We start from the raw sequence: 22,090 nt of genomic DNA, 5'->3' as shown, positions 1-22,090 counted from the left end.
TCCCCCCGGTCCCCTCCGGAATCTCATCTAGCCCCGCCCCTTGGGAAACTCGCTAGGCCCCGCCCCTGCTTCTCCCCCTCCCTCTCCGGGGGCGCTGGGCGTGGCCTCGGCTCCCGCAGCGTCTGCCCCTCCTGTTGGCTGCCAACATGTCGCGTGACCGAGCGGAGCGTGACGTAGAAGGAAGAAGACGCCATTAGAGGGAGCGGGACGAGCGGCTTTGACAAGTGGCCTGGTTCCATCCCGGGCTAGCTTCGCGGCTGCCCCCTTCGGTCCCCGCATCCCCGGGCTCTCCTCGCGGCGGCTTCCCCGCCGGGGTCGGTGTCGGTGTCCGGCGGCTGCGCCGCCGATGTGAGGCCGCGGCCCGGCGAGCGGGCGGGTTCGCTGCGGATGGCGGCGGCGGGTTCCGGCGCGGGGGGAGGCGGCCGGAGCTTCTCCTTCAAGGTGGTGCTGCTCGGGGAGGGCTGCGTGGGGAAAACCTCCCTGGTGCTGCGCTACTGCGAGAATAAGTTCAACGACAAACACATCACCACCCTGCAGGTGCGCGCGGGGCGGGGCTGGGCGCGCGGGGGCCGCGGGGTTTGGGTGCCTCTCTCTGTATATTGAGGGCAGTCGGGCTGTTGCGCTGTCTGTTCCCGGCATACGTCATTTTATTTAGTTATTTATTTTACGACGCCCATTTGGTGTCAGTCGACCTATCTATCTCTCTGGTCTCTTCCCCGGGCTGAGTCCTGTTCAGAGGGCTCTGTCTCTTTCTGCTCCTGTCGTTGCTGCTGTTGTGAGGTCCAGGCTGGTACCATGACCCTTTCCTTGGGTGAAGAATGGCATACGTGTGTTAATTCTTTTCTCTCTCTTCCTGCCTACTTGATTGTTGGTTTTAAGTGGCCAGCCTTGTTGGTTACTTCCTGGTTTGGGGGAGGGGGAGGTTCTGTAGTTCCATTTACACCTCAAATGGTCGGGGTTTGGGTTTAAATACTTCATCTTTCTTCTCAGATTTCTATGACCTTCTGTTCAGGCTCTCAGCTTTCTCCATTCTGGCCTTTGCAATCCTGGTATGGGGAAACGTGATCAGAAAGTGTTAATTCCTTCTCACTAACTAGGCAACATGAGTGGCCTGATGACTAAGTGTTATATGCAGATTCCAGCTTTCGTTGCTGTGGCTAATGTTCTAAGTGGTGAAAGTTAAGTATTAAGGAAGGTCAGTATCTTCAAAGAAATTGTGAGTGCCTTCAGATTTCATCTTTAGGTTTTTGAAAAACTCAACAAAAACATGTAGTAAATATTACTGGTGAAATAGGCTAAATTAGAAAGTTTGGTGAACTTGGCCAAAACTGGCTTAAGCCTCATATTGCAGAAATGCTAACATCCTAAATATTGAAAGAGCCACTCCATGTAATTGTTCAACAGCTAAAATGTTTGAGAATAAATCTGTCTAAATTATTGGCCTCAGATTTGCAGCACCAAAATCCTGTAGTTCACTGTACATTTATTATTTGACATGTATTGAAGTGCATGTACAAGCTTATATATCATGTATAAACTCTCAGGACCTGTGATTCTCAGACTCTTTGGGTGTGTCTACACAGCAACTAGACACCCATGGCTGGCCTATGCCAGCAAACTTGGGCTCACAGGGCTTGGGCTGCAGGGCTGTTTCATTGTTGTGTAGACATCTGTGCTCTGGTACCCTCCCACCTCATGGGGGTCTTAGAGCCTGTGCTGGAGCCTGAGCGTGGAAGTCTACACAACAATGAAACAGCCCTGCAAGCCTGAGTTCGGTGACACAAGCTAACTGCAGGTGTCTAGTTGCTGTGTACACATACCTTAAGAGTCTGGAACCACTTTTTAATTGTCTTGGGTGTCCCACTGCTCTGTGAACCACAGTTCCAGATATACTGCTCTAGAGTGAGAACAAACCATTTAGGGATGACAACATAGAGTGGAGCTGCAAGCAAGTTGTGCTTTATCTGTTTCAAGAAAAACTTAGTTTTCTTTTTCAACCAGCTCTGCGAAGAAAATTTACACTTTTTTAAATATTTTGAGATATGTATGATACTCCAGTAATGGAGACCAGAATGGCACCAAAAGGATTAAGTATTTAGTTTTTCCTTCCTTATCATAAGGGCTTGAAATACTTTTAAAAAATTCTACATTAATATTTTCATGGTTATGAGTCTGATCTTCTGTTTTTTGGTTGTTTGTTTTTTTTCTGGAGGTCTGAGGTGTGAGCTCGCTTACCTTAATTGAAGGTGCATGGCTTGGGGTTGATTCTTTAATGAACATTTCTTCCCAAATTTTTTAGCTCTAGAGAGGTAATGAAGAGTTTAAACTGTAACTAAATACTCCTGTACTTGCTGACAGCACATGTCTGCAATGGATGCAGTTGTAGCAGAACAATGTTAGCACTTCAGATATAAGGATAAAGTGTATGTCACTGCTTTGGAACTAGCCCAATCCAGACTGTGCCCTGGAAAATCTGCACCCCCAAGCAATGTAGTTACCCCAACCTAACCCCTGGTGTGGACAGAGCTAGGTCAATGGGAGGACTTCCCCAAGTGTTGATAGCTATGTCAATAGGAGAAGTGGATTACCTATGCTAATGGGAGAAGCTCTCTCATCAGCATTAGTAGGGTCTTCGCCAAGCACTACAGCTGCCCCATTGTAGCACTGCAAGTGTAAACAAGCCCTGGGCCTCCAGTGGATACCTAAGTTCTGATATCAATGTAAAACCAAAGGCTGTGACATTAGACTATTAATAGTTTTGTCATCTGATGTGTCTCAGTTTCAGCTAAGCATGTGGGTGTAATTTGTAGTTGGAAATTGAAATTCAGGCACTTTTTTCCTTGAGGTTAAAAAGTGAATTGAATCAATACTCTGTGGATATTGGGGAAACAGAGTGAGGGAAGCTACAGGTCCACCAATTCAATTTTTAAAATAAAAACAAAAGAATGAATTTGTCCTCTCTGGATTTATTGCCTTTAAAGGAGTGTGTGTGTCTTTTGTTTTTGTTTTTTAAACCTCCTGTAAACAAGCTTTCGGAGTAGGGACTTATGTGGGGAGAATGCACTTCCTTATTGCATGAAAAGGGGTGGCGCTCTATCATTAGTCCTTGGATATACAAAAATGAAATCTTTGTGGGGCTGTAACATCACTAGACTTAGCTGACTCACTTATAGTTTTTGATATTGTCATCTCTTAAACAGATGTTGTTGTGTGCCACTTAAGACTAAATGAAGAATTGTCTCTCTTCTCCCCCCCACCCCACCTCTCCCGCTGTGGTTTCCAGGACTGGCTGCTCCAAGAAGCAGTCATTAATGGTGTCTAGAAATTGTGTATCTGCATCCTATACTGAGGTGTCAGTGGTACATTTCTGGACATCTCTTCAGTGAATCCTACTATATATCCTCTCTCTCCAGTGACCCTGGTTCTTCTCTCTTCCCAACATATTTACCCCTAAGTTCTAAAAATGTTAAGCTGCAGGGTCAGTTGGTGTTGGAACTTAACTGTGTGAACAGTTCACATTTCAAAACTACTTCTCTTACTGTAGTTGCTTTGCTATTTTAAAGTGTATTTTACTACCATATATGGTCAGCATGTGGATTAAACTAAGGGGTCGCACGCTTCCTGGCTTCCATAGACTAAACTTTTTGCTTATACCGGGGGCTCCTTATGTCCCTTCATTATACCCCCACAAATTCCCTGTATGCCACCCTCGCATCCTATAGTTCAGGGATGCTCTGCAACTCCCTCCATTCTCCCCCTGCCAGGGATTCTGTGCCTCCATTCTCTTTCTTCCCATTCCAGCATTTTCTGTTTTTCCACATGGAAGGGGCTCTGTGCCCCTTTCCCAGGCCTCCCTCTCCAGACTAGGGTCCCCCAATTTCTCTTGTGCTCCCATCCCTGTACTGCATGCCTACATATCCACAGTCCTGCTTCCCCCACTATTATAGGAATGACTGAGTAGGTTGCACTGGTGGTGGAGAGTGGCGCTACATGTGAAAAAAGCATAGTCAAATACAGTTTGATTCATAGAAATTTTTAGTATATTTTAGAATTTCTAGGGATACAAATTCCATGCTTGAATAATAAGCATTTAGTAAAAGGAATAATCTACTGATCCAGATGATGCTTGTGAAAGTCTCAGATTAGAGAAGCTACAAAAACAGAACACCCAGGAATTGAGGATTTTAGTCACAACATATATAGTTGGGGACATGTCTCCTGAGGACAGGATGCAGAGGGGATTTCTTGACACTATTAATGACTGCTTGTTGGAGCAGCTAGGCCTGAAACCCAGAAGGGGAGAGACAATTCTTGATTTTAGTCTGAAGTGGCACATGGGATCTGATTGAAGAGATGATTATAGCTGAATCACTCAGTAATAGCAACCATAATGTAATTTAAACTTAACGTACTGAGGGGAGGGGAGAATATCTAAGAAACCCGTCACGGTAGAATTTAACTTCAAAAAGGGGAACTACACAAAAATGAGGAGGCTAGTTAAATGGAAATTAAAAGGAACTGTCATAAGAAGGAAATGCCTTCATGGAAGTACTTAAAGAAAACTCATAATACAGACTCAAACTATATGGATACACCAAAATTAAAAAAATAGTAAGGGGACCAAAAAACACCACTGTGGCTAAACAGCAGAGTAGAAGATGTGGTTGGAGACAAAAAGGCATTCTTTTAAAAATTGAAAGTCCCATCCTACTGAGGAAAATAGAAAGAAAGGAACCTAAACTCTGGCAAGTCAAGTGTGTTTAAAATATATTAATTAGGCAGGAAAACCAATTTGAAGAGCAACTAGCAAAAGGTAGATTGGCAGGCTTCCAGCTTCTGATGTACTAAATTCACTGGGCGATCAAGGTGTACTCAAAGTCAAGGTTGTTGTGGAGAAGCTAAATTAATTCTTTTCATCGGTCTTCACTGCAGAGGATGTGAGGGAGATTCCCACATATGAGCCATTATTTTTAGGTGACAAATCTGAGGAACTGTATTTGTTCCAAAATCTCTTCTATTAACAAATTGATAAATTAAACAATAGTAAGTCCCCAGGACCACATGGCCTTCACCAAGAGTTCTGAAGGAACTCAAATATGATATTGCAGAAATACTTACTAACTGTAGTATGTTTCAGAGTAGCAGCTGTGTTAGTCTGTATCCGCAAGAAGAAAAGGAAGACTTGTGGCACTTTAGACTAACAAATTTATTTGAGCATAAGCTTTCGTGAGCTACAGCTCACTTCATCGGTATGTAATGTATTGCTTAAATCAGCCTTTGTACCAGATGGGCTCCATATTAGTTAACTTCAGTACTAGACAAATTTGGTTGCATCTATAGTAAAACAAAAACAATTATCGACACATAGGCAAGCACAACATCTTGAGGAAGAGTCAATCTTGCTTCCATAAAGGAAAATCATGCTTCACCAATCTAGTTGAATTCTTTGAGGGAGGTCAGCAAACATGTAGGTAGATGATTCCAGTGGATATGGTGTACTTGCTTTCTGAGAGAGCCTTTGACAATGTCCCTCACCAAAGGCTCTAAAGCAAAGTAAGGAGTCATGGGATAATAGGGAAGGTTCTCTCGTGGATCAGTAACTGATTAAAAGATAGGAAACCAAGGTTAGGAATAAATGGTCAGGTTTTTTTACAGTGGAGAAAAGTAAATAGTCCCCCAAGGATCTGTAGTAGGACCAATGCTGTTTAATTTATGAATATCCTCATCTGGAAGAGGGGGTAAACTGCTAAGTAGCAAAATTGGCAGATGATACAAAATTACTCAAGATAAGTCCAAAGCAGACTGAAGAGTTAGAAAGGGATCTCACAAAACTGGGTGCACAACAAAGTGGCTGATGAAATTCAGTGTTAAATGAAAATTAATGCACTTTGGAAAACAGTATCAACTATACATACAAAATGATGGTCTAAATTAGCTGTTACCACTCACGAAATCTTGGCGTCATTGTGGGTCGTTCTCTGAAAACCTCCGCTCAGTGCACAGTAGCTGTCAAAAAGGTTAACAATCCTAAGAACCATTAGGAAAGAGGTAGATAAGACAGAAAATATCATGCCAGTGCATAAATCCATGTTATGCCCACACTTAGAATACTGTGCAGTTCTTTTTGACCTACCTACATTTTGATCTTTTTCAGTCCTAAAAGATATGAGACGGGGGACACAAATGATTAGGCGTATAGAACAAGTTCCATATAAGGAGAGATTTAAAAAGACTGGGATTGTTCATCTTAGAAAAGAGATCTCCACACCATTCAGGATTTTTTAGAAAGTGAATATGGCAGTGATGTTTACTGCTTAATATTACACATGAACCAAGGGCACCCACTGAAATTAATAAGCATCTGGCTTAAAACATAAAGAAGTACTTCAGTCAACCTGTGGAACTCATTGTGAAGGCCAAAAGTATAACTGGGCTCAAAAAAGAACTAGATAAATTCATGGAGGATAGGCACATCAGTGGCTGTTAGCCAAGATGGTCAGAGAGGCAACCCCATGGTCTGGGTGTCCCTAAACCTCTGACTGCTAGAAGCTGGGAGTAGACAACAGATTATGAAATCACTCAGTAAATTGCCCTGTTCTGTTCACTCCCTCAGAAGCATCTGGCACTGGTCACTGTCAGACAGGATACTGGGCTAGGTGGATCATTGATCTGATCATTGTTGTTTGTCTGGCACAAAAGGCTATATCTATACTGCAGAGCCTCCATGCATCTGAAGAAGTGGTTTTTTACTCTCAAAAGCTTATGCCCAAATAAATCTGTTAGTCTTTAAGGTGCCACCAGACTCCTTGTTGTGGATACAGACTAACACAGCTACCCTCTGATACTTAGTTATTCAGTGTGTCAGCATGTTGTTGTTGGAAGGATAAGCAAGATGAGAGATGGGTATTAATGGGTGCTGTCAAACAGTTGGTTTTTAAGACAGTTGGAGAAGTGCTTGAAGCTGTGACTGTACGAAATAGATGGCAGGGCTCCATGTGTCCCTTCCCCTGCCGCCTGCCCCCCCCTCTTGGTTTTCTGATTTTCCTCCCCCCAAAAAAACAGTTCTGGCCACTGGTGCCTAGAACATTCTCTGAATGGTGCATCAGATCAGTTACCACATTAGACAGATGTGCTCTCAAGTTGAGAGCACAAAGCCTCGTAAGCTCCTCCAGTTATGACTTGACAGTGAAACTGGCAGTAACTTTAAACTAAGAATGTATTCTCATTTATCCTGAAACATGATCAAGCAGTAAAATGGTGTGGTTTAAATTGTTCTTAAGCAGATTTTTAGTTTGTAAAAAATTTATAGTCTAATTTAATAGATTGTAAGGACTTGGTTCCAGTTCAGAAAAGTATCTAAGCATATGAATAGTTCCCTTTGAAGTTGATGATTTGTTGAATTGGGCCATATGATGAGCCATGTGAAGGAGAGGGGATGGGCCAGGAAGCACTGTTGCTTTCTTTAAAAGTTGCCCTTTGCCATGGGATAAGAGGGGAGAAGAACAGTACAATGTGGGTCATGCTAAACTCTTGAAAAGTTGGAGCCATTCTAACATGCAGGAGGGTGGTGAGGCATTAACCCTGTCCAGAAATGCCCTCAGTGTGGCCAGCTAGCTCTGTTTGCAGAACTGGCTCACTCCCTAGCATTGGAAGATGGGCTGGGCATACTCTTTATGGGTGGAGACAGGCTTCTTTAATCTTTTCTTTCCTTACCTAGTGCTTCCCAGACAAGGAATAAACCTAGTTCAGCTTTTGTAAATTCATTAATATGAACTAATCTCTAAATCTGGTGCATCGCAATATTCTTGCTGTAGTTAAAATCCTCAGACCTGTTTGATCTGTTACATTAGATGTATCCAGCTCATCCCCATCAGAGTCCCATAGTCCTCCAGTGCTACTTTCCACAAATTCACTCAGTGCAGTGTAGTCTTTCTGTACTAGCAGAATTTAGCAAGATTTTTTTAACCGTGAAAGGGTTTGTGTTTTTTTTTTCCATTGGAAACTACAGGGAGAACCCTGGTAGGCAAAATGTCCATTCTAGGTGAAACTTCCCCAGGACTCTGGTGTTAGGATGCTGCTAGTACATGGGTATAGACTAATTCATTCATGTCAGACATATTTGATTTCAAGTTGGATCTTAAACAGTTTAATAATGCGTGTCTATTGCTAAAGTGATAAGCACTGCAAATCACTGAAATTGTGGAAGTTGCTAATCTGCCTTCTGGAGCTGAAGTGATAAACAATTGTCTGAAATAGGTGGGTTTTTTTGGTCTTTAGGAATGATTTCTCAAATCTAAACTACAGTAAATACAAAGAGGAATGGCACACAGAGTCCAGATGAAGAGGGGCTAATGCAGCTTTAAGTAAACTTTGCACCTTCCTGATCCTGGGTTGCTCTGGGGGCTGGAGCATGTATCTAATTTAAGTAGACTTGCGAGGGCTTCTCTAAATTATGATAGCCTCCCTAGATTGCCATATAGGTTGCAGCACTGTCTGGAATTTCCAGTGTTGCATGCAGTAATCCTGCACCCAGCATGCCCCTGGCATTCCCACTACATCAGGGCTTGAGGGCATCCTAAGGGAATCCTCTCCTAACTGGATCTGGGGCTTTTAGGGCCTTTCTAATACTGCTTAGGCTCTTATCCAGCATAAAGGGACTGGAGCGGGGATGAGGCGTTTGCTCTTTAAGGGAATGATATTTAACACCTCAATGTGCCCATAGATGGAAGACCATTTCTTAGCAATTGGAGGAGATTAATAAGTTAAGCATAACTGAGTTTAGTGTAAATTGTAGGTTGAAGCATTCACTGGAGATCAAAGGACTGAAAAATCAGAAGATATCACAAGATTCAATAAATCAATAGTAGTTGCAGTTAACTTCACCTGGTCTCGTGTTTTGGAAACCACATCCAAAAAATTGCCATAGAAATTTAAAAAAAAAAAAGTTGAAAGAAATGACTAGAAACTAAAACTCATGACTTTCAGATTTAAACTAGTCTCAGTCCACTAATGTTTTATATTTAGTAAAGCTACAAAAGGACTGAAATTAATAAGAATGTAGTATCTTCCAAGTTACATTGCATAAATTCTCAGAACTGCAGCTCTTAATGTCGAATGAAACAAGTGAAGAGCCTTCTTGCAATTGGAAATCTAACTGGTTAAAGTTGAGCTTTTTTTCCCTTAAGAATCCAAGACTAAAATGCACTGGTGTATACATGCTAAGAACAAACCCTTACACTGAATATACTAGCATATTTATAGTCACAAATGCTAGAAATTCTAAGTGACTAGGGACATTGCTTGAAAATTTATTTAAACTCTGTTAACCCAATAATGAGGCCTGCCAACCAGGGGAGTTACCTCTGCTGCCTAACTTCTTAAACTACACGTGCAACTTAAAGGGGTAAAGCAGTTGTGCATTATATTGTAACTCTAGCATATTGTCCAAATCATAAAAATATAACTTGAAGCCTGCTTTTGCTTAGCTTCAGGCTGGGGAAAAAATCTTCTAATCACTTGTTGTTTGGCAGCTAAGACTTTACATTTGCTCATCAAAGAAAATATGCCTGTCCCAATTTTTGGGCAACAGTTTCAAGCAAATTACGTGAAGCATTTGCTCCTGTGACCAACAACACTTCTGCTTTTCATTTTTTTGGACTGTTTCAGGCTTTAACTTTAGTTTTTTGTCTCTAGCTTTAATACAAACTTAAAATGCCATTTCTACCAGGCTGAGATTGAAGTAATTTATTAGTCTTGGTTCTGAGTCTACTTCAAAACAATGAAATCTGAAGAATGTCCATCTGGTTTGAAATCTAAATGTTGGGGGTACCTTTACCTCCTCATAGTATCTAAAGTGATCTGATAGATCCATAATATGTATGGTGTCCAGATCATTATTTTACTTGGCTGCAGTCTGGAGTTGTAGTATTTTTAACCGTGTGAATTGGCTGCTGTAGTCTGAATCTGGATTCTGTAGGTTTTCTATGAAAGAAGCTGCACTGGTGGTGGTTTTTCCTGTTTTCTTGCCCACAAACGTAATTTCAAACAGAAGGGCCAGTCTATTTCATGTGGGGAAAGTTGCAACATAGTATTTCTCTCTTGCCAAGCCTCAAAAAGATCCCCTCAAAGGAAGATTTCAGTCACTATGGTAGCTAAGGCCACTGTGCCACCAAACTTGTCATGCCTTGAGCTCTTAATTCTTTAAATTGGGCTACATCAGTCCTGGGTTCAGTTGCCCTGATATTTTCCAAATGGGGTGTGGTATTAATTAAAAAATCACTTGGCTTATGGTATAACTAAAACACCTCTAGGATTCAGATCAAGGAGAACAGACTAATCTGAAGGCAGGGATGTTCTCATGGAGGATCAGAAGTGAACATGGATGCCAAAGGATAATAACTAGCTAATAGTCACACTAAGGCTGATGAGTGTATTTTTGATTAACTTGTTTAATGCTCAAATCTTAAATTTGTCCATTATTTATGGGTTAAGACATAACTACTTGTTCTCATTAAATAACTAGATCTTGTAATTAAAATATTACATAATTGTCTTGGGATGCCAGATAATTTGTAACATAATAATGGGAAAAATTTCCTGAATTTATTCTTACCTGTTTTCACTCCAGACTGAATAGATGACAGTTACTACTTAGATGCTGCCCAAATGGTGAGGCAATATTGAGATACTCTGAAAAGGCAAACTGAAAGTGTGGTTTGTTGGAGCTAGGCTAATCCCCAGCCTTGGATGATAATATATCTTTTGGTCTGTGTCACCTCCACACCTCCTGATGGTTAATGGTGGTCTGAACAGATTTTGCTTCAGGATTTGTTTTTCTCTTTAAAACCATAAGAGTACAAAAATAATCCAAATATAAATGACAGGTTTATAAATAACTCTCTGGATCAGTCATAAATGTAAAAATTAACCATAATGACTCTAGTCTCTAAACTATTTCATACATATTTTAATTTCTGTTCTAGGCATCTTTTCTAACAAAGAAGCTAAATATTGGAGGGAAAAGAGTAAACCTTGCAATATGGGTATGTTTGCTTATCTGCCTTTTACGTTTCTATTCACTCTGCTTTTATAAACTTCAACTTTTCACTTTTACAATGGAATTCAAGTCTTGTTGCTTAAAATACTAAGCACAAAATAAATGAATACACATTTGAGATTCTGGTTGAATTCTTGGCAAGAATTCAAAGTTTTACTTATTTCTGGTGTCACTCTTGTTCAATAATTGGATTTCCTTGAATGATGTCGTCAGTTTTGCCTTAATGAACACTAACACAAATGTATCTATCACATGCAGGATACAGCCGGTCAAGAAAGATTCCATGCACTGGGTCCAATTTACTACAGAGATTCTAATGGAGCTATTTTAGTATATGACATAACGGATGAAGACTCTTTTCAGAAGGTACTGTGACAGATGCATCCATCTCCCCACAAGTAAACCGGTTCAAAGCTTCCCTGCAGTATGAGTGTGCAACTTGGAAGTTTCCATTTCATCAGTAACTAAATGTACTTTCTAATTTAGATAATGACTGCCTTATAAACTTAGTTTATAACTGAATGTACTGCAGTCTTTTTATAACTGATCAATTTGAATGATCTAAATTGTTCTATCTAATATAATAGAAAATACTTCCTTAAACTGTTCAGTTTTGGTTAAGTTGGAACTTTTTTTTCTCCTTCCTCCTTCCCCCTCTTTGCTCCTGGTAAAACAGTAATGCTGTTATGGCACTGTCATTAGAGTTTAATTTATATTCTGAAGTAATTAGGTCAAATCTACTCTAAGTGCTGTGCTTGTAAATATATAGTAATGTGGTAGTGATGGAACAATAACAGTAGGTAGTATACATGCTTATTGCATATATCTTAATTATTTGAAACATAGCATGCTACAACATGCCTTGCTTGTGGAATGCACTACTTTGCCATAATTTCCAAGTTACGACACTAAAGAAAATGTTTCCAAGAACAGTGCCCCTGGATTATTAATACCTTGTAATAGTAAGTAGAGACAAGGTTTGGAGCTCGTGTGTCTATATAGAGCAGCTGATATATTCCAGAGTTTAGTCTATAAATCTAAATGATTTGCTTATTAGAATATTACTTGGTAAGATTCTGAAGGATTTTATTTTAATGAAGTTTTTCTCCATCATGAATGGAGACGCACTCTGTTGAAAGAAATGTGTGGGTTTTTGTTAGCATGTAAAAGCTTGGTTTTTTTGTATGTTTGTATCATGGGATCTAATTTTTATTTGACTTTCTTGCAGTTAACTTCCTCCTTCATTACTTATTCATAACGAATAGAAATTCATAAGCTTATACACTCCTCATGTAGTCCCAGTATGGATAGTGTATTTTCTATTGGCCTATCTCCAACCATGCCTGCAAAAGTAATATTCTTGTCTGGTTCTGTTCCTCCCAAAACAGTCCATCTATTATGTGTACATTGGATTATAAAACACTCTGAGCAGGCCCCAGTTCTTCTAGTAGAATACCATGCACGCTAACATATCACTGACCCATCTATGTAGCAGTCAATACAGAATTCATATTTGACCTAAAAGGCCACCTCATGTGCATTTATATCACACATGTGATCTGTAACTTGCTCTTTGGGACTGGGATAACAGATGCTGGATTACCTTTAGTACAACTCAGAGGTGCGTAACTTCTCTGGATTCCAGATCGCCCTCTATAGAATTAAAAGGACAAAGTCAGGAAGACATTTGCATAGATATCTGTCTTAGTCTTAAAGCTGTATAGTTGGATCCATGACCTTAAAGTGATGATACATGCCTCTTAAAATGAGAATACATCTAACTGATATTTGTATGCAGGTAAAAAACTGGGTCAAGGAATTAAGAAAAATGTTGGGGAACGAAATCTGTTTATGTATAGTTGGTAAGGCTATTTTATTTTTAATCTAGTCTGCTTTGAGTGCATGAGTAATTTATTGTAAATGTGCAATTATTTAAACATTGCATGATTACTTTTGTGGTGATGAAACATAGTCTTACAGTACAGATCAGCCTGCTACCAAATGTAAACTCAAGAGTTTACGTATCATTAATATATAATATCTGTTGAGTATATGCAAGATTTGGTGTGGAAAGAAAAATTAACTTTAGCTCCCTCAGTATGTATTAAGGCCAAGATCCATAAATGGACTTGGGTGTCACAACACTGAAACTGGTGCATAACATTTGGGCTACTAGAAAATCACAGGAACAACACTGCAATTCGTAAGACTGAGTTAGGTGCCTGGGCTCCCTATACAATGAATGAAGAGATGGGTACCTTAGAAAGCAATCCACAAAAGTTAGCTCACTAGGTGAGGAGCCAGTTAAGCTAGCCAATGGGAGATGCTGAAGAGAGGAGATAGCAGCCTGCTTAATGATCTGTAAACCTGAACCTGTCTCTTGGAGTCAGGTGGCTCAGGTACTTCAGGTGTTTCCTGTGGGAATGAGTTAGGTGCCTGTTTTACCCCACATAAAATGTCTGGAGGTGGTGGGCTGCCCACTTTATAACTTTTAGCCTGGTGGTTAGAGCACTTGCCTAGGGAGACCAAGGTTAAATTCCCTCCTGCTGCCAGAGGGGGAGAGGATTTGAACAGGGGTCTCTCCCACTTCTGAGTGCTCTAACCACTGAGTTATGGGATTTTCAGATGTGGGGCTTCCCCATCTCTCCTGTTGGAGCTTTCCACTATGAATAAATGAAAGTGAGTTGGCCCAGGAGAATGGGAATGAATCTGTAGCCTGGTGGTTCGGATGCTTATCTGAGAGGTGGGAGACCCAGGGTTCAAATCCCCTGCTCTAGTTACTTTCATTATTTATCCACAGTGGAACAGCTTCAACAGACTCCATCCTTGTCTCTCAGTGACTGAGCTGTGGGACACTCATGTGAGAGTACTCTCCTGAGAGGTGGGAAACCCTTTCCCTGTTCATATCTTATTGTTGCTAAGTGGCGAGGGGGATTGAAGCTGGGTCTCCCACCTCTCAGGTGAGTGCTCTAACCGCTGACTTAAAAGTCATAAGGTGGGCATCTCCTCCTCTGGTGGTCACACTTTGAATGGACCCTGATCCAATAGGCAGCTTCTGAGCATGTCTCCTGGATCAGGCCCTGCATATGAGATGAACTGGGGAAGAGCATTCACCTGCCCATGGACACTCTGGAGCTCAGGCTGGAGATAAGTGTCTGGACACCTAGAGGAAGGCTGCAGTGTGCATGATAAAAGGCAAGAAAATAGGCACTAGGAAAATTCTTTTTTTTTAATCCTGAAAACTTAAGTACTTAAACTTATCTGGTGCCTACAGGGTTTGGCAGGAGTTTTTTGGCTCACAATGGAGCCTAAAATTGGGACTTTATGGATCCCATCCTAAGTATTTGGGTGAAAGGGGAAAACCTTTAAATACTGCTAACCCTTAACGTATAAAACATTTTTAAAGAAAACCAGCTTGATTGTGTTTTGAAGGTGGTATTTGGAAAGTGATAGGAAGAAAGATCCATAGCAGGGGTGGGCAAACTTTTTGGCCTGAGGGCCGCATCTGATTTTGGAAATGGTATGGAGGGCCAGTTAGGGGAGGGGTGTGTGGCCTGCCCCCCACCCTCCGCCGCTTCTCACCCCTGACAGCCTCCCCTGGGATCCCTTCCCCATCCAACCACCCTTTCTCCCTGACTGCCCCTAGAAACCCTGCCCCTGACTGCCCACCACCACCCCCATCCAACCCCCCGCACCTTCCTGACAGTCCCAACCCTTATCCACTCCACCACCCACCCCCCCACTTCCTACCCCCTTATCACGCTGCCTGGAGCATGGGTGGCGCTGGAGCCAGCCACACCAGCACACAGCACAGAGCACGGGTGGGTCAGGCCGGGCTCTACAGCTGTGCTGCTCCGCCCCAGGAGCTCACAGCCCCGCCACCCAGAGTGTTGGGCCAGCAGCACAGTGAGCGGAGGCTGCAGGGGAGAGGGAACGGTGGGGGAGGGGCCATGGGCTAGCCTCTCGGGCAAGGAGTTCCAGGGCCAGGCAGAAGGGTCCCATGGGCCGATGTGGCCCACGGGCAATAGTTTGCCCACCTCTGATCAATAGTCTGTAGACTTTTTTCTTTAGTTTGTTCTACACACACACTGAAAAGATCTGAAGACTGGTGTGTCTCTCTCTGACAGGTAACAAAATAGACTTGGAAAAAGAGAGGCATGTTTCAATTCAAGAAGCAGAAACGTGAGTGGGGTTTTTTTTGGCTTTTGGTTTTTTTCTTCAACTTTAAATTAGTTAAATCACTTCTGCTATAACTAGTGCCTTTATCACAAGACTAAAGAAGCAGTAGTGCTTTTAGTGAACGATTGTAGCTAATTACCATAGCTTTTGTATTATCTGCCAAAATTAATACTATAGTAATGTTCCATCCATGTTCTACTCCACATGTATTCAAAGATTTAAAGCTTCAAAATTATACTAAACACTCTTAAATTACAGTATATTCTATAGTAAACTTAGCTTCTGAAGTGTTTTTAAAATAGTAGATTCTCCCTTTCAGTGATGCTTCTCAATTTACACTAGTCATAGAATGGCAGGACTGGAAGGGACCTTGAGAGGTCATCTGGGCCTGTCCCCTGCATGCATGGCAGGATTAAGTATTCTCTAGACCATCCCTGACCAGGTGTTTGTATAATATGCTCTTAAATCTCCAATGATGGAGATTCCACAACCGCCCTAGGCAATTTATTCCAGTGCTTAATCACCATCCTGACAGGAAGCTTTTCTAATGTCCAACCTAAACCACCCTTGCTGCAATTTAAGCCCATTGCTTCTTGTCCTATCCTCAGAGGTTAAGGAGAACAATTTTTCTCCCTCCTTCTAACAACCTTTTTATGTACTTGAAAAGAACATAAGAATGGTCTGACCTGGTATGGCCAAAGATCCATCTAGCCCAGTATCCGGTCTTCCAACAATGGCCGATGCCAGGTGCCCCAGGGGAAATGATCAGGATAGGTAATCATCAAGTGATCCATGCTCTGTTGCCATTCCAAGCTTCTGTTATCTGTTGTTCGCTAAAAGGTGGGTTTGGGTTTTTTGCTTGCAATATACAGGAGTGGCATCAAATTTAAATAGCAAAGTTTAATGTGGTAAATATCCTCCGTACTTTGTATATTTGTCTTACAAAGAATATTGTACACTTCAAAGTATGAAGGCTTGAAAGGATTTTTGATTTCTTTAACGTTCCATGTGGTCTCATAAGTAAAAGCTTTTTCGGTATTTGCACTACATACAGGTATGCAGAATCAGTGGGAGCAAAACACTATCATACTTCAGCCAAACAAAACAAAGGAATTGAAGAACTCTTCCTTGACCTCTGTAAAAGTAGGTATTGCATTTGCTGTCGTGAGCTTACATGGTACAAGTTAATGAAAAAGCCCACATCAGAATAAAGTCCTTTTACATAATAGGCTGGAAGATGGGTTTCACAGATACTAAATTAAACTACAATAGATTAGTTAACATAACTGTTCATTCGTAAGATTGATGTTTTACCTAATCTTTTGATGCCAAACTTCCTATTGCTGAATGTCTTCAGTCCTTGAGCCAATGTTCAAGCTGCTGCAGTTTGAAAAGACTAAAATTTGGTGCCAAAGATAACAGCCACATTGCATACACCTGTTATGTGCATATTATTGAATGATTAATATGTTGTAATTTTGAGACATTCAGTTGCCTGAATTAGTTGTTAAAATAGGGGGTCTAGTGTACAAAGTAAAAATGAAAACCAAGTTTAAGGCTTGTACAGGCTATTTGGAATATAGTGTTCAAAATTACAGTCAACTATTTTAAACATTCTTATACCTCTGCACTCTGTCCAAGGTCTCCCCTTCACCGTATCTGAGCATTGGTTGGTTGAAAACAGGAAAAAGTACATAAACGCACTTTCCTCTTCCATTATGTCCTTATGACTATTTCTCCTTCCACTCTTGCTCCCTTCCAATCCTCCATCCCACAGACACTTGGCTTCAGAATTCTGATTTGAAGTTCTCTCTATTCACTTGCTGTCCAGAGTCAACTTGAAGTTTATTGCACAGATCTTAAACCACATTCCAAATGGTCTGGATTGGAATATAGGTGTCTTACTCCCTGCATCTTTGAATTTTGTGAACACCTGCATCTTAAACCTTCAAAGGAGCCAAATTAGGAAGAAAACCGATCTAGAATCATTCAGCTGTCTGCTGTTGCTTTCTTTTATTTGTAGAATTTTCAGCAGTAACTTTTTGTTCCTGTGTACAGGCTCTAGTGCAGTAGTTAATGTTTGAGGGGTCATTTATTTAGGCCCAAATAGTCTTACCAACTCAACTACTGAGCACTCAAATGCTCCTATTGAAGTCCAATCAGAGCTGCTAGATGTTCTGCATTTCTGGGCCCGAATTATGGTTTCGGACTTTATATGTAGCAACCTGTTTTAAAATGTTGGTTTGTGGTATCAGATGGATCACTTTTCTAAAAGTCACTTGAATGTTGAAAAATTTCAGTTTGTTTGTTTCTCGTTTTTGCTAAATCAGGTTGATAACAGCTCTGTGTGCATAGAGATTAAATAGCTTGTTGAAGAATTCAAAGCTTTGAAATATTTTAAAATGGTAACGGAATGTCATCCTGATTTGAGTTCTTATTTTCCAGGAATGATAGAAACTGCTCAAGTGGATGAAAGAGCAAGAGGCAATGGTTCCAGCCAGTCAGGAACTACAAGGCGGGGTGTACAGATTATTGATGATGAGCCACAAGCACAGGGCAGTGGAGGGTGCTGTTCTTCTGGATAACTGTATAAAACTGTGGATTATTGCCCCCTCAATATGAAGACTGCCATATTTCAAGTCCTGTGTTCTTTACCAATGGAATAATAGAATTAACAGTATTGAAAAATATCTCTTAACACTGCAGAGACCTCAAGTGCTAAACTAGTGGAGTCTGAGACCAGAGAATTGGCATTTTCTACAGTGGTTAACAAAGCAATTACCAATGGCCTTTTTACATATATTTCTTTAATGAGGAATAATATGCATGTAGAAAAGACCTACTTAAAGGCGTCATTTATATTCTTTTAAATCAGATCATTATTTAATAACTTATATACACTGTTAGAATGGCAAATGTTTTTGCAGCTGTTTGTATTTTGTGGTAGATTCAACTGTATCACTTCTAAACTGCAAACGGATTTTTTTTTCTAAATTAGATACCTGAACTATTTTTTTTTTTTATTTTTTTTTTGCAGGGCTTACACAAGCCCATAACTGTCAACTACTTTGATATACTCTATATCCAGTCTGTATGCCAAGCTGGTAAAATACATTGTAAATTACATATTAAATATTTTATCTGCTTTTACAAGTGCAGGTGCAGAAATACATACATCAGCCTTGTCAGTGAGTGTCAAGTGAATAACAGTTGGTGAAAAGATTGCTCGTTTCTTCACCCGCTCTTCCTGCAGACTCCTAACAGGGGTTTTGGTGTATTCAGTTACACAGCGCTCTTTAAAAGTCTCTTCCTGGCAAGCAGCAATATGCTACAGAGCACCTCTGGTGACAGGGAGGGAGCACTTCCTTTAAACTCCAGTTAACCCAGAGGGATTTGAGTCCCAGATGAACAGTGGAGCACCCTGCCCTCAAGTCTGCAATTGCTTTCATCCTCTCCCTAGTCTCCCAAGGAAGCTTAATCCTAAATTAGCCCTTGTCCATCTGGTAGCCACTAAACAATGTTTGTGAAAAGTTGTATTAGTACCCTTGCCTCCCAAGACAGCATTTTAAACTTTAATGAGCATTAGTTCATACTACAAAGCTTGAGTGAACAAGTAAATGAAATTTAACTTTCCTGAGTTACTTTTGATTTTGAGTGGTTTATTGACTATAAATGTAAGATGTAAAAACTTACAAGATGCAATGTAACTATAGGAACACTAGAAAGGACTAAATTATATTCCTGCTCTGCTGGTTTTGTAAAGCTTGGTGAAGCTTACTTTAAGGTTTTGGGCAGAGATTTATTTGGAAATATTAAGTGTTTAAAAAAAAATCTGCAGAAGGAACACACATGGTGGCAATTAAAACTTAAACTGTTGTGCTCTGACTTTTTTTACACATAATTTGTCATGTTTGGAAAAACCAGTAAAAGTGATGTCTGACAAAATAGAATATTCTTTGGCTTTCCTTTTTCTGAAGGGCGGAATCAGTATCACTTAAGCAACTGTAAATGCACTGAAAGGTGTAGGAAATATCTGTTATACAGTATATAGGTGATGGCAAATCCATTTATACTACAGCAAGAATACACAATATCCTCAGTTTATTCCTTTTTTCCCTGCCCAAAAATGATAGAATTTAGTTTAAGTACTTCATGGTAAAACAGTAGGAACCTACATTTCCACAAGCCAAACATAGCCACCTTAGTCTTAAACATGACAGGCACCCCTAATTAGGTAACTTTTCAAACATTGTGTAAAGGGCGTATACATCTTAACTAGCAAGAAAACATAGCATGCTATTGCCTGGCCTCTGTAAATGACTGTGTGGAAAATATTAATGAAAAGTCTGATCACAAGATTTAAATAGTCTGTTAAAAGACTAGCTGCAATACAGAACCATATTACTATGTTGAAATAAGTGCACATAATTCTATATCAGTAGCTCAAAATACTAAAGGAGCTAACTTTTGATACCAGTACATGTCTCTCTGTAGGTCTGTCACTGTTCTTTCCTCAGGTTAGTTGGGAATAAATTTAACAGGGTTAATTTATGGATCATTTAAAAATATTTCTGAACTCCCTGTTTGCTTGCTCTCTTCTGCATCAGGGCTTTTGCAGGGGATGTGTAGGCAGGAGTGCCTGTCTTCCATGGCAAAAAGTGGACTGGACAGGCCAGGCCTGTTCAATTTTAAAAAGTGGGAGATCTATGCCCCTGGCCGCCCGCCCTTCCTTTCTGCTGCCAGTGGTTCCTGTTCGGGGATTGTTAAACAGAAATAGGTGTCTCTTCAGCCCAGACTTAGGCCTCTTGTCTCCAAGAGACAGGTAGGGCTTAGTGCACATACCTCATCCCATTGGCTAGCGTAGGTGTGGTGCTGCCTAGCATACTGGCTTTTGTGGATTGCATTGTAAGGGGTCTGTCTCTTCCCATGCATCCACAGTGCTGGGACAGTGAGCACAGCAATGCCTAAGTTCCTTTGCAGACCCCACCCTAGGAGAAGACACTTAAAAACTGACCGGAGGTCAGCTACTTCCTGGATTGGAGCTGAACACAGTACACTTGTCTTGACAACATCCTCCCTCTTCATACCAGTGTCACAGATTCAGTTGTTGCTGTCTCCAGTCGGTTTAGGAACAGTATCTTTCTGCTTTGGTGGTTGTCCGAACTGGAGGAAATATGAAGGTATGAAAAGTTCTACAACAATCACATTTTTAGTTAAACGTGCAACAACTCACTTGTGTGCTTTAAGTGTGCCAAAATGGCATCCTCCATGGTGTCTGTCAAGGCTGAATTCTCCACTCTGGCACTTTGAGTGCAGAAGGTGGGGGCTCGCAAGGATTCTAAAAATTAATACTGGCCACTCAGGCTGGTATTAAACCGCCCAGGTTACAGGTTTTTTTGACCTTGGGTGGTGGCAGCATCTACCCATCCAAGTGCGAAACTCCTTTGAGGACCCAGGAAGGCACACTTGGGAATTCCTTCTTGTAGGGTGCCCCCCTGGGCAGGGAGAGCTGAGAAAGAAAACAAAGGAAATCAGCTGTTGCCACCAGCTACTTAAACAAAACATGCACAAACCTCTTAGGACACCAAACAATCCAATCCTGTTCTTAAAGGTAAATTGTATTTTTTGTTTTTAATAAATCTGGAACTTAAGCCTTTGCTAGATTTAAAAATCCCACTTACAAAAATTAATCAAGAATAATCTTCTTGAGGTCCAGCTTAAAGGTTACAAGCAAAACAAAAGCATTTGGGTTAGCAAAGAGGAGTCCACTAACTACAAGAAAGAAACCTAATCGCATCTTTCTAAACATTCCTGATCTACTTACACATCTGGGAGGTTTCAAATAAGTAGTTCTAGGGATGACCTGATGATTTTTCATACCTGGCTTAAACCTTCTCATAGCATAACTGCTGCCCTGTTCCCCTCTTCCCCAGAGAACAACAACAACCGACAAAGGGAAAATTTTGTTTTTTTTCCCCCCAATTTTAAAAAGTTCTAGCCCTCCCACTGGCTCTTTTGGTCAGGTGCCCACTCCCTTCCTTTACCTGCGGACTTTAACCCTTTACAGGTAAAGCAAGTAGAGAACAGCCACAAACAGGGATTTCATAGCTAACTAGCCAGCTGGGTATCCATAAAAGGGAGCTTTCCTACTCGCCACTTAATTTATCACAGGGTCCAGTCAGAATTGTCCCACGGGCTGCCAGTTGGACAGCACACAGCTGATTGAGCATGCAGGGCATGCAATGCGTGCCTTGCACATATAAACAGCAGGCCACTGCTCTATGGTGATGTCTAGATATGTCTTGGTGAGTGACTGTCAGCACTTGTATGAGTCATCAACATACATACCCCAGCTCAGCTTGCAGGCCTACAGCATGGCTGATTTACACATGAGCGCCAGGCCCTATTAACTCCAACATTTCCAGACTCCTTTGACTTCTATCAGTGAAGCACATTTTTTCTTCTCTCCTCCAAGCGATCAGATGGTTACCAAAGCAGGATGGGACTTGTAGTTCTCCTACCTCAGCATGCAGCCCTAGCCATTTAATCAAAGGGGACTGTTTGCCACATTTGTAGGGACAACAGGCCAAAAGTGATTCCCCACCCCTGAAAGCAGATCTGCCTTCAGACCTGAGCTCCCGGCCAGCACCCACTGCTCTCCAGCTGCTCAGCTCTGAAGGCAGCGCCGCTATCAACAGCAGCACAGAAGTAAGGGTAGCTGTACCACAACCCCACCCTACAATAACCTTGCAACCCCCCCCCCCCCCCCCCAAAAGCCTCCTTTTTGTGTCAGGACTCCAACAATTACAACACTGTGAAATTTCAATTTTAAGTAGCTGAAATCATGAAATTTAT

At 41.3% G+C, this 22,090-nt stretch overlaps 1 protein-coding gene across 1 annotated transcript; it reads left to right on the top strand.

Annotated features, from left to right (window-relative positions):
* Nucleotides 1–165: 165 nt before the first annotated feature.
* RAB21 (RAB21, member RAS oncogene family) lies at nucleotides 166–19,185 on the top strand. The gene is made up of 7 exons (XM_077832792.1): nucleotides 166–537; nucleotides 10,983–11,042; nucleotides 11,315–11,422; nucleotides 12,855–12,918; nucleotides 15,184–15,238; nucleotides 16,290–16,378; nucleotides 17,681–19,185. The coding sequence occupies exons 1-7, from the start codon at nucleotides 388–390 to the stop codon at nucleotides 17,818–17,820; spliced, it is 666 nt and encodes a 221-aa protein (XP_077688918.1). The 5' UTR covers nucleotides 166–387; the 3' UTR covers nucleotides 17,821–19,185.
* The last annotated feature ends 2,905 nt before the right edge of the window (nucleotides 19,186–22,090 follow it).

This window comes from Eretmochelys imbricata, chromosome 1, assembly GCF_965152235.1.
Source record: "Eretmochelys imbricata isolate rEreImb1 chromosome 1, rEreImb1.hap1, whole genome shotgun sequence".
NCBI classification, from domain to species: Eukaryota; Metazoa; Chordata; order Testudines; family Cheloniidae; genus Eretmochelys; species Eretmochelys imbricata.
Note: the sequence above shows the minus strand (reverse complement) of the source record. Positions and strands in the feature narration are given on the sequence as shown.

What these genes read in the sequence shown, in the direction of transcription:
- RAB21 (XM_077832792.1), top strand. Translation starts at nt 388, where the DNA reads ATGGCGGCGGCGGGTTCCGGCGCGGGGGGAGGCGGCCGGAGCTTCTCC. An exon ending in ATGAAGACTCTTTTCAGAAG is followed by an intron (nt 11,423 to 12,854) that starts GTACTGTGACAG and finishes ATTTGTATGCAG; the next exon opens with GTAAAAAACTGGGTCAAGGA. An exon ending in CTTCCTTGACCTCTGTAAAA is followed by an intron (nt 16,379 to 17,680) that starts GTAGGTATTGCA and finishes CTTATTTTCCAG; the next exon opens with GAATGATAGAAACTGCTCAA.